The 12,640-nt window shown below is 35.8% G+C and overlaps 2 protein-coding genes across 2 annotated transcripts; both read right to left on the reverse strand.

The window, feature by feature from the left end:
- Window positions 1-47: 47 nt before the first annotated feature.
- LOC140160404 (acetylcholinesterase-like) lies at window positions 48-4,934 on the reverse strand. Its single transcript, XM_072183642.1, has 3 exons — window positions 4,729-4,934; window positions 3,888-4,075; window positions 48-1,682 (listed from the first exon to the last, which is right to left on the reverse strand). Exons 1-3 carry the CDS (start codon window positions 4,773-4,775, stop codon window positions 1,588-1,590), a joined length of 330 nt encoding a protein of 109 aa, XP_072039743.1. The 5' UTR covers window positions 4,776-4,934; the 3' UTR covers window positions 48-1,587.
- A 1,941-nt stretch (window positions 4,935-6,875) lies between these two features.
- On the reverse strand, window positions 6,876-11,690 carry LOC140165013 (carboxylic ester hydrolase-like). The gene is made up of 3 exons (XM_072188427.1): window positions 11,334-11,690; window positions 9,163-9,325; window positions 6,876-7,000 (listed from the first exon to the last, which is right to left on the reverse strand). The coding sequence occupies exons 1-3, from the start codon at window positions 11,688-11,690 to the stop codon at window positions 6,876-6,878; spliced, it is 645 nt and encodes a 214-aa protein (XP_072044528.1).
- Window positions 11,691-12,640: the final 950 nt, after the last annotated feature.

A 12,640-nucleotide genomic window follows, 5' to 3' on the forward strand; every position in this document is an offset into this window, starting at 1 on the left:
GCCGTGCCTGATGTCTGTTGATACCATACCGCGGAAACATGGCATGTTGCCTCAGGGGATCGACGCTAAGTCAGGTACCGCGTGAGCAAATTCAAAATAGCGCAAACAGCGCGAGCGTACACAAAAGAAACTTCGCGCGTAAGATGTCTGTACGTTGTACCGTCGTCAGCTGAATTCGAGTACGCTTAGAGGGCACAGGCATGAAAAATTCCAATCTGTGTATTTAATAATCTAAGGTTGATACTATGGCATGGCATGGAAAGGGTTATCTGCAAGGTTATCTTGATTATAGTTGATTTCCGGTTTATGTGTAAACATTCAAGTGAACCAGGAAGTGATCATATGAACTTTCCAGAGGGCGCTAATATGTATGCAGACAGAGCTCGACCCGAAAGTATGAAGACACCTTGTATCTTCAAAATAATACTATTCTATGTTGGGTCTAATGCAGGCGCGGATTCCTGCGTAATCGATATACAAGTGGCCATTTTCGCTGCTGCTTTCGCGCATTTGCCCATTTTTAACACAATATAGCCTCGCCTACAATAATAGGGAGAACTTGGCCAAGAAAGGCTTCATGGACCGCTCATTTCACACATTTTCGGCTTTTTCAAACTAAAATTTTACACACTAATAGTGCCAAAATAGTCCACCAAATCACTTCAATCAGTCTTCAGTTTGCAAAAGTGCCCAGTTCTGACACACACCTCCTGCGTAAGTTCGATATACAAGTGACCATTTTCGCTTCTGCTTTCGCGCATTTGCCAATTTATGTTTAACACAATCTATAGGCCTACAATAATAGGGAGAACTTGGCCAAAAAAAGCTTCATGGACCGCTCATTTCACAAATGTTTGGCTTTTTCAAACCGTAAAATTTTACACAGTTGTCCGACATCAGCTGGACGGGTCCTTAAAGAACTTGAGGAAAATTACCCTCGATTAGAGAAAAGCGAGGGCAATAAATTTTCTTTCCCTGGTCTTATTAAATGGTCCACCAAATTGTTTCAATTAGGTCTTCATTTTGCAAAGTTTCTTACTTCTCAGGAGGGGGGCACATCCCCTCAGACATCCCCTGCGTAGCGCAAGCGAGACGTGATGGCCGTTCCGCGGCCATTTCCTATATATTTCAGGTTTTTTTTTCTAAGATTGGCCCCCTGAGTTAATGGTACCCTGAGCAAAATACCTCTTCATGTAAAAACCTCAAAATTAATAACCTGCCCAAAAGTGTCTGTTTTTGACATGACACGTTACATTTCTTTTAAATATTAATAATAAGCATGGGTAAAAAGCAGAAAAGACAAAAAGCAGAACAATTTGGAGCAATGTATTAAAGAGTTGACAGGAGATTAAGAGTTAATGTTTTTTGCTGCCTGTTTCAGTGTACATGTTCTCATCGTTGATGGTTTAGTGGACTGTCATGTAACATGTACTATATAGTATGTAAGCGTGATCCTAAAAATGCCTTTCACGGTGACCGTACCTAATTACAAGACCTCTTCTATATTGAGGCTGGCTTTCCCTTTTAAAGGGAATTTTTATTATGAATTGTTATGACATTGGCCTCTCCACTCAAACGGAGATCGTCTTAAGGAGTTTCAGCGCCTTTATTGCATGTCGATTCCTGTCCATCCTTGGCCCATTTACTGCACGTCGTATCCTGATCACATTCGTCAAGGTTAGCTAAAAACGAATAGATAAGAAAATAAAGACATTACACTGGGTATTAATCAAGTACAAAATATCCGTCAAGTGGTTTAGTATTAATGCCCTTCGGAAGAGAGCGGTCCACAAGTGAGTGATAGTCACTAAAAGTTGCATTCGATTTACACAGGGAATTTTGCAGGCCATGCGTGCCCTTCCTTACTAAATCACCCAAGTGCGAATATTTCCAAACATCTAAATTAGCTAAACATTAAGGACAGGTTACAAAACTATATTTTTCTAGAATTTTAGAGGGTACAAAACATATTGACCGGTTATTTTTCACACAGTGACGTTAACTAAGCAATTCCCTATACCTATAACATGCACTGTTTGTAGAGGTCACGCGTCAATGGTGAGAACAGTGTATTGTGTATAGGAAAATGAACAGTAACTGCAGTATGTGGGTATTAATCAGGAATCCAGGTAACGCAACTTGAAGTAGTATATATAATAGGGGTTCTGGACCAAAACGAAATCCAATTTAACAGAATTGTTCATTCCGTTAAAATGGATTTCATTTGGCACCAAAAATGCAATCTAACAGATCGAAATTCAGAAGCTCATTGTTTAAATGCAACCTGACAGACCGAAATTAAGAAGCTCATTATTTTAAATGCAATTTGATAGATTGAAATTTAATTTGTAGTCAAAGTCTAAATAGTAGCATATCAACACTACATTATTTTGGCAACTAAAATGACTGTTACATACTACTAGTAGTACATGCCTATTTCCAATCCGTCTGATGATCGGGTTTCGATTAAGCTCAAGCTTAAGCACATTAGCCATTGCAAACCCTTAATGTTAAGCCGTGTTATTGGCTAAAGCGTGTTTTATATTAAAGGGCCACTGACACTTTTTTACTAACATGGTAAGAGGCTTAATTTAAACCATGACATTAATTAGAGCCTCAAAATTTTTCAGTGATCAAAAATTACGGCGAAATGTATTCCTCAAAATACAATCCGTTGGATCGAAAATTAGAAGCTCATTTTTTAAACACTGTTTTGACATGAGGTCAAAAGTTATGAGACAGGAGCTTCAACCATTTGACATAATCCAACAACCATCGCTGAAATTTAACATGATTATACACCAAAATATTCAAATTAGTACAAAATCTATCTTTTACTAAGATCAGTGTCGATTAGAATAACATGTAATTTATTTTTTGATCATATTATTTTATTTGTACCCACTCAACAAACTTATATGCCTCTGCACTATCCTGGTGACCATCGGTTCCATACGCTACCTTTGTGAACACCCATCCATTAACTCGCTCCGATATTCTAGCATCAAATGATTTGAGGCAATCATTCTTTTTAAACCAGACCTTTTATGTTCTTTATTATTTAGAATGCAGACGTCTTGTATTCCTACTTGACTTAACGCTTCATTAGCCTTTTCGAGATACGGTGGACACAATAGGATGGCGCTGCATGAAGTGGGTAAAGTCTTTTGAATTTGCCGGGTTTTACCCAGATTGAATACTGCCCTCCTATTGTGTGCGCCATACTTCGAAAAGGCTAATTGCATTTACTCAAGATAAATGTTTCGTTTTTGTTCCTTTAATGCCCATTGCCAATTTTCATGTTATCAATAGCAATTTTATAATAAGACATAAAAAGTCAGGATAAACAGGTCGGTAATCTTTTTTTAATGTGGACACATGCTAAAACAACGCAAGTTCACTACTAAATACGATTGTAAACAATGATTTTGACAATTATTTTAGACCAAACGTATGAATATTCAAAATATGAAAAACAAATAACAAAAAAAAAACCCGCAACCCTATTTTTCTGATTTTTGGATCGGTCGACAAGGGCAATACAAACCTTTTAGGCCTAATGGTTGCCAAATACGCGTGCTATGCAACTGCTGGCATGTGTATTGTAGAGAGGTAAAATGGACCGCATTTTGCGATAGAACAAGAAATAAATGTATTTCTTTTTCAGATATCATTTATTCACCCTTTCTGTAAGTGTTGGCTAAATTTAAACTTGCGTGGATCGCTACATGTAACCTTTTTGGGCACCGGTATGTTTTCATTCTTAAAATTCTTTGATCACTATATCATGTCAAAACTCTAACCCTTCTCATTTCGTTGACATCACCATTGCACACTTGTATGGATCATCAATAGTCAAAACAATATTAACGAAGCAAAATACATACCCATCCAAGCTTCTAATTTCGGTATATATTCATTCCATACTCTGCATCTGGCTCTGTTTGGGTCTGGAATACTTCTCATATCAGGGGCCAATTCTTGATACATCTTCTTATCAGGTGTATATTGTGGCCAATCTATCTCTTTGTCCTCACCGCTATATTCCCCTCCTTCTGACGCAATGTTAGGGTTTCTGTAAGACAAGCAGAACATTCATTCAGATCTTCTGAACGTATAATAATAAAATGAAATATATTATGAAATTTCAATGATCATACTTGTCTAAATCATTTTCGGACTGGTTTTTATAGCTCTTGAAATCTTTTAAGCAAAATAAGTATATGCCAAAACATACAAAAAGCGACGAACGACAAAAAAATTCACTTTCTTTATAATACTCCTGACGGGTGGCCAGGGGACAACAGTTGAACTAATTAAACCTGTACAAGTTATATTTTTGCGCGTGTAAATTTTCGTGATTTGCCGATCTTGAACTACAAGAACTGCTCGGTACTTGAAAATATCTTTTTCATCCATGTCGATATAATTATTGCACAAAGGATTATTGCAGAAATAATTCCATGTGCTAAAAAGTTTTCTCACACACATTAATGTTTTTGGAATATTTCCAAGAAATGGTAAAGCAAAGTTTAATCTTTTAAAACGTCACCATAATGTTGCATGGTATTGAAATTCACACGTAAAGCTGTAAGCACTTCATCATTGTCATTCTTGGGAAAGGTTAAAATATAACATACATATTTGCACAGTAATTTTTTTTCTGGGACACCATGTATTACGTATATCTCTCTTTTGCTGGATATTAAATACAGATCGAAATCTTACCCAGTTTTTGCAAAATTTGTCCAGTACTGGATCATTTTTATCGTCATGTCTACTTCAACATCCGTTAGAGTTTTATTATTCGGTAGAAAGTGATATCCAAAGAACGTAAGGTCGTCGCCATGGCTTGCTCCACTCCATGGCGCGTTTAAATAAATTGATTGCGAAGGGTGATGGTTGAAATAATATGCATAAACGGATCCAACATTATTAGCTTCATATGCACCACGTAGGTATACATCATTTGAACAGGCAAAATGATAATCGCCTAACAATTTGCTAAGAGCATCGATGTAATTGCAGTCGGGGTTTGATAATATTGAATCCTCAAAATAAACAAGTTCCAAGGCACCACGTTGAAGAGGTTGAAGAAAGGGAGTCACTTTAGACATAGTGATTATCTGCTCGAATTCTGATACATTTACGTGTGGTTTCTCTGTTGTGTCTGGGTATAAGAACATCAGAATCCCGGTGCCTTCATCTGCATTGTAACCCGACATGATATCGGCTTTGTTGAACGATCTCTTTTCTATGAGAACAAATGGATCTTCTGGAAGAAAGTTGGCATCGATGACAGGAGAAAAAGGTGTTACCGTATTGTCTTCCATCCCTTCTGATCCATAAAAAAACTGTAAGATTATACAATCGTGAGTAAGATGTTGGTTGTTATGTACATTGACACGATTTGTTTAACGTACGTGAATGTGAAATCTTGAAACAAAATTACAATAGGTTTACCCACCGATCATCATTATGTCTCTTTATTTTAAACTCAATTTGATGAGAGATCTTTTAAAGATGGAAAACGTTTTTACTGAAGCGTGAGCAAATTATATACGTATTCACTTTGCAAAAATGCATGTTTGCTCTTATTCGGTACCAGATATTAGATATTTGTATTCGACCTCATATATTTGGCATAATTTTACTGACAATGATCAATGATCATTGATCATTGTCATGCTAATATAATGTAGTAATGTACTTACACTTATGGTCGCATTAATAATATCATCAACAGGTGCATTACGCAGGCACTGATCTACAAGTTGTTCTGTGGTCTCCTCGTTGCACCCAACAAGCTTACCAAGTGTAAATGCTCGTTTGGCGTGATTTGCCGTATCTATGTTACGTGCCCAAGGTGCAATAGCAACGCCACTCTTAAGAAAAAAATCACGATGAAAATTGAGGAAAACAAAAACACAAAAGTACTAAGTTACGCAAATGAAAACAAATTCAAGCTGTTGTTTTTGTTGTTGACATGATATTGTGCCGTAATGTGACTTCAACAGATGTCGAGATTCAGGTGGATTGGTCACGTGTGAGAATGCGAATACGTCACAGAATGATTTGAATAGTTACACGGACGTAAGAATTAATAAATCGTTGCCTCTCGGTGAAATTGGATTGATCGACGTGAACACATTTTACCTTAATTTATTTACCCAATATATAAACGTCTTTTTGGAAGCTGTAACCTTCATATTTTGGCAAATCATCAGGGGTGGTGTAATATTTTGTGTATCTAGGCGGTGGTTTGAAACCGATGGGAAGCAAAGGTCGAAAGGAAGAGAAAAGCGAATTGGGAACATTGTAGCATGAGCACCATTTCGAAATTATGCCCTAAAAAGGTTTTTATTAGCAAGTCGAAAGGGGAAAGCAACTAATATTTTAGCACGTCAAAAGGCAAAGAGGGGTGGTGACAAGCGATTGTTTGGCAGACTATTTTTTGAGAATTAACCACCCTGGGTACACATACACATAGTTATTGCACAACAACACCTTAGGCATGATCTGAAAATGTTATTATTGTTATATTAAAGTTATAATGTGTGCCAAAATATTCCACTTAGGTTGATAAAATTTCAATTACAAACCCTAGTGCTCAGTTAATCACCCACCTGCATTATAGCACGCGAAAACAGCCCTGCACTGAGTGGTGACAACGTATGCAAGCTAACACTTCCTGCACCAGCACTCTCACCAAATATGGTAACTTGGTCTGGATTACCTCCAAAAGCTGTGAATATGATGTATTTGCCAAGGTAAATGGTAAGGCCGGGGATGGTAAGATGCTAAAACAATCACTATAATTTATCAAGAAGAAAAATGCCGAAGGGGCCTTCCTTATTCACATCACAATATGAAATTTAAGGTAAGAATAACCAGTTTTGGCTCAATATTGTGTGGTACTTGCCTGCAATATTCTTCTGTACCCATTTCATGGCTTCCACCTGATCAAGCATCCCCATATTACCGGGCACAACATCGTCTCCTGCAAATTAAGATAAAAAGAATTGATTTTATAATATGTTCCTCACTTAGACCAAGAAAAAACCTTATTTTGTTGTCCTCGACTACCTTGTTGCTGATAGGGTTGGTCTGTCTGATTGTTTTGATTATTTAAAGATCATAGCCAAAATTAACTTAATTAAAATAATTAGAGACTAAATTGGGATCTTTCATTACTGTATGACTTCATTCATTTTTTAAAACAGTTTATAATTGTAAAGAAAGTGTTTGAATATTTTTTTTCCGGATGGCAAAATTTCAGAACAGTAAAATATATAAAAATTCTCTTAATTTCCCAAATTAGGGCAGGTATTCTTTTGTACAGTAAAAACTTTTTTTTCTAGATTTTCTAGATTTTCAAGATTAGGGTCGGTCGGTTGAGGACACCCAAACAATCTTTTTTTGCCTTAGAAGAGATTCTGTGACTCAGATGAGTTTGTGTCCGCCGACGAACAATAGAGGTATCTAAGAGCCTAAACATTTTAGACGTGTTATAAACACGTTTGGGTTAATTCAAAACGTTTTATTCAAAACATTTAAATGTCGGATTATATAAAGGTCATAAAAAAGATTTTAAAACGTTTTATAGCAAAAAAAGACTACAACAAGATTTTTGAACTGTTGTCAAAAAGCTATTGTTAAATATTTTGGCAAACATTTATGTTAAGGATCCAAAATGAGCGTTTATTGCGTTTCGACAGTATTTTTGTGGGACATGAGAGCACCTCAGACCTATCGAATTGCATTCTGGATACGAAGCATGTCTTTCTGATATCAAATAATTTTCATTTTTTTAAATCACAATATAATACAAATTTTATGACAAATTATAAAAATTTGATATTTTTCAAATTTTGATATATAACAGTCCTCGAAGTAAATTATATAAATCTAATGATATATTCTTAAAGTGTATGTAGCAGGGGAAAAGCCGACGGTCAATTGAAAATTTTGACCTTTCATATTGAAGATATGGATTTTTTTCCCAAAAAGACCTAATTTTTTTTTGGTGTTTTGGAAAAAAATCTTTCTCTTCCATACCAGATGACAAAATTTTCACTTAATCCTCTGCATTTTCATCCCACCTACATAGACTTTAAGTATAAATCATCAGATTTATAAAGTTTACTTCAAGTACTGTTAAATATCAAAAATATCAATTTTTAATGATTTGCCATAAAATGTGTATTTTAAAATTGCGAATTTCAAAAATCAAAATTATTTGATATCAGAATGACATTCTTCGTATTCAGAATGCAATTCGATATGTCTGATGTGCTCTAATGTCCCAAAATAAATACTGTCCAAACGTTCATACCACAGCCCTTAAGTATTTTGTCAACTCTTTAATAACGTTAAAATGTTTGCATCTAGATTTCAAAAGTAGGTTTAGAACCCGACAATAAAACATTGTCTGTAAAAAGTTGTGTGTTTGTTGGGAGGTTTATAAAGGGGGTTCCAGTAGTACTGCTCTACATGGTGCATACGAATAGTGAAGAAATATTATGGGATCTAGCACAATGTAAATAATTAGGGAATCTAGTTTTTCCATTGTGGGTTGAACTTTAAAAAATAAGTCTAAATCGAAATGTACTAGAAACGTCAGAAAGAGCAAGATGGCCGCGGCCATCGTGGTGGTATATCATTCCTGTGAACCTTGATCCCGACATTACTCATGAACTCTCACCCTACTGGAAATATGTATAATAATAAGATTTCAGTTGGTTACCCAATTTTTGAGACTTGAGAGCACATCAGGTACGCCATATTGCATTCTGAATGCCAGGAATGTCCTGATGATATCAAATAATTTTCATTTTTGGAAATTCGCGATACAATACAAGTTTTATGCCATTATAAAATCGAAAATTGAGATATGGGCCTTTAAAAATATTATTGGCAATGTTGAGAGTAGGAATTACCTTGAAAAATGTCTGAAAATATATAAGATGCCAGTTATATTCCGGTCTGAAACTGTCAGACAATATTTTAAACATTATGAACATCACAAATTTGCAACAAACTCAAATTGTGAAAAAATCACCCGGGCAGATTTTTTGCTATTTCTCCATCTACGATCCTACCCAAATGTTATTCCTTTTGATATACCGTGTCACATATGGAAATACATGTACACATACATACCTGTAGAAAGGAATCCGAAAGCATTCAATCTGTAGTTAATAGAAACAACAATGACGTCACCAAGGGCTGCTAAAGGGTGCAGGTCCATTTCCTCCGTAAAGCTTCCGGCTCCCATATTATAACCTCCACCGTGTATCCAAAACATCACAGCTGCATTGGAAGGCTTTTGTATAAAGAAATTGTTTTAAAAAAAATAAGTACAACAAAACGTATGACCTTATTATGGGTATTTTATACAAACTTTAAGGCTTACCGTGATAATAAATAAATGTTATAAAAATGTTATTAAATTTTCTATAAAATAAATAAATAAATGAATGAATAAACAAATTAAATGATTTTTTTTCAGAATTCTATAATATTGAAAGGGTTTGTAATGAATGTCCAAATGCATTCAATGTTTATATGTCCCGTTACATTTGAAGTGCCTTCTTTGTCATGCAAGTAAAATTGAACAAAAACTTCACTGGATTACCTTCAGGAGCAAGAACTTTAGACAAAATAAATCAATTAATATAAAATGATGATACAGGAATTACTTATGTTTGTAGCAATCATGATAATAATCTTGATAGATGGCATTGGATCAAGGGTTCGATGGATTCAATCATGGCTCCAATAAATGATTTTAATTTTAGTTCAAGTTCTGAGCTAGTATCAAAATATCGTCATGGATACAAACCGGCCAACCGTGCTACCTGTTGATTACTACATTCCCGGGACTACATTGTACAATTGTACATTGTACAATGTACATTGTAATTGTGTATGATATAGTACATGTACATGTAGCATGAGTAGTGGTTACAATCCCTCATTTCAAATATATAGTTTTGGTTTTTCTATTGTTCAGAAACCAAAAATCAAGGGATTAAAATGTGGAGATGAACTGGTATGCAATCATAACACTATTGTGCTGGGAGGACACAAGAGGGTATATATAATCAAAAGTATAATGGCCTATAACCATACGTATATAATAGCCTATTGTGCTAACATTTTCATTATCGATATCTATCAACGCGGGCGACTTTTGATGCTCTCTGCCGTAGGTGGCACACTTCCATGACACCATAAAATTACACCCGAGTTCCGAGATTCGTTTGATAAGTTATGCATAGACATCGTTGAGACATAAAGGATGGATATATACGAGGCATAGGCCTACATGTAGAAATCATGTGCATATATTGAGGGGGGGTGTTTTGTTTATTTGTCTGAAATATAAACGATGCATGATGATGTAGATGATTTGATTATGAATTAGATTATTCCCCGGAAAGCACAACCCATACCTCTTACCTATATTCCCTCCGCCACCTATATATAACCTCCTCCTCCCCCTCCCCACACTCGATATCGACTCTTCCCTATTATTCCACTCCACTCTTGAGCTCCCCTCTCCCCCTCCTTCCCTTCCCACTTCCAATGCTCTCTCCCCTCTGTTTCTCTTTCTCCCTTACCCTTACCCCCTCCCCCTCACCACACACCCCCACCCCCTTTCCCTGTCGATCTCTTTTTCTCTCTCTCTCTCTCTCTCTCTTCCCAAATAAATAAATTGAATAAAAGTCAGTTTAAACCAGCTTTCTATGATATTGATCTTCCGTCATGCGACATGCACATAAATAGAGTTGTGTATAATAGTGTTTATATCACTGAAGTCATAATCTGTCAAGTGACTATTGTAATGTCTGTGGAAATATTTCGATGGTCTATATATTTTCACAGTGAAATCAGCTTAGGCTATTTCGTAGTCTCAAGTCAATGCTTTCAAACTAAATCAATGCTTTGTAGACTGCTTTATTCGACTTCTCTGCTCGTGAATATTGCACTGCGAAATTTAAACATTTCTTTTGTATACTTAGATCAGGTAACTCGAAAATCGTGTAATTTTATTCGTCACACCACTTATAAGAAACTGAAACCAAAACCGAAACTACCTGTCACAAATGTTTAGTTTTAAACAAAAGGTAGAAACAATGAGTTCGATATCTTGTGATTCAAGTGGTTAGGCAGGACAATAGGAAACCACGTGTCCAAAACCAAAACCAAAACTAAAACTCAATATTTGAAATGAGGCAATGTGTTGCTAAACTTATTATGTTCTTAAATTGGCGTTCTTAAATTGACGTTAAATTTTGAACCGCATTTCAGAAACTCTCTTATCTTACCTTGGACTGGGGAACAAACACATTCAAGACAAGACAGTCCTCATCCATATTCTCACTTTTCAATGGAAAGATTTCAGGCATTACAAATTGTGGGCAATACTTGCTGTACTCCTGAGCACTGAGTTTTCCCTTCCATTCCTTAGGTACAGGTGGCTTAAATCTCAATGGTCCAACAGGTGCTTCAGCGTAAGGAATACCTAAGTATGCATCCACCTCATAGTTTACACCTTTAGCTTGGAATTGATATCGTGTTCCAGTGATTTGTCCCTGTTCTACTGTTACTGTTGGGTCACTTGCAAAGACGGAACACACCAACAGGAGCAATTGTACAGCCCCTTTCTGAATATTGAGCATCATTTTTAGTGAGCTTGGATAGCACGGTATCTATACGCTCTACTTGTACTTAGAGTATGCGGGTAGAACCTGTAAGCATAGACTATGGTGTAAGTGATCAATGGAAATAGTATTTGCATAGGGTTATCTGGTTAAGGGTTAAGGCATAGACTCTGAAGGTCATTTTGATTTGAGAATGTGTCAATATTAGACACGTTACGTTATATTCTGGAGAGATTAGCTTTGACGTTAAAAGTACAAATTACTTTTTCTTCTAATGACTAAATGTTATTATGAGGCAAAAGACGTAATATACATGAAAGCCTTCTATACTGCGCCAAAAAAGTATCCTTACATTTGGAAAAATAATCACAATTCCAAAACTGAACCATGTTGCAATTTTTTTCACTGATACACTATCTAATCCTGCAAATTATGACACCACATTGAATCCAATCCTCAAGAAGTAAAGTTACAACAAGCAATTGAATTGACGAAGGTTCAGTTTTAAAAGTGACAAACTGGCCTTTACAAGGTGCAAAAAGATTCCAACAAGCGCAACAAAGAGACAACATAGCTTCTTCAATGAAGCAGTTTTTATTTCAGTTTTTACTTCTCTGTACTTTTCATAACTTTCATTTTATTTGCCGGTTCTTTTGTTTCAGTTTTCTTTTGTTTTAAATTAAAGGCACGCATATTAGCCATTCACCACTCTCAAACCAAATGTCTAGTCCGTGCAGTTTTGAATAGGCCAGTTTGTCACTTTTAAAACGGGACCTTCGTCTAATCAAATGCTTGTAACGTTGCTTTTTGAAGTCACATTAGATTCAATGAGCATTATGATCGAGGGTGTCATAATGTGCCGGATGAGAAAGTGCATTCTATTAAACAAGTAAATTTACCCAAATATGGTTTAGTTTTAAAATTGGGATTTTTTTTAAGTGTAAGGATACTTCTTTGGCGCAGTATATTTA

This window comes from Amphiura filiformis, chromosome 1 (genome assembly GCF_039555335.1).
Source record: "Amphiura filiformis chromosome 1, Afil_fr2py, whole genome shotgun sequence".
Classification (NCBI taxonomy): domain Eukaryota; kingdom Metazoa; phylum Echinodermata; class Ophiuroidea; order Amphilepidida; family Amphiuridae; genus Amphiura; species Amphiura filiformis.

What these genes read in the sequence shown, in the direction of transcription:
- LOC140160404 (XM_072183642.1), bottom strand. Translation starts at nt 4,775, where the DNA reads ATGACGATAAAAATGATCCAGTACTGGACAAATTTTGCAAAAACTGG. An exon ending in ACAAATTTTGCAAAAACTGG is followed by an intron (nt 4,076 to 4,728) that starts GTAAGATTTCGA and finishes CTTGTCTTACAG; the next exon opens with AAACCCTAACATTGCGTCAG. An exon ending in GAAATTAGAAGCTTGGATGG is followed by an intron (nt 1,683 to 3,887) that starts GTATGTATTTTG and finishes ATTCGTTTTTAG; the next exon opens with CTAACCTTGACGAATGTGAT.
- LOC140165013 (XM_072188427.1), bottom strand. Translation starts at nt 11,690, where the DNA reads ATGATGCTCAATATTCAGAAAGGGGCTGTACAATTGCTCCTGTTGGTG. An exon ending in TGTTTGTTCCCCAGTCCAAG is followed by an intron (nt 9,326 to 11,333) that starts GTAAGATAAGAG and finishes TTTATACAAAAG; the next exon opens with CCTTCCAATGCAGCTGTGAT. An exon ending in TTTCGGATTCCTTTCTACAG is followed by an intron (nt 7,001 to 9,162) that starts GTATGTATGTGT and finishes CTTAATTTGCAG; the next exon opens with GAGACGATGTTGTGCCCGGT.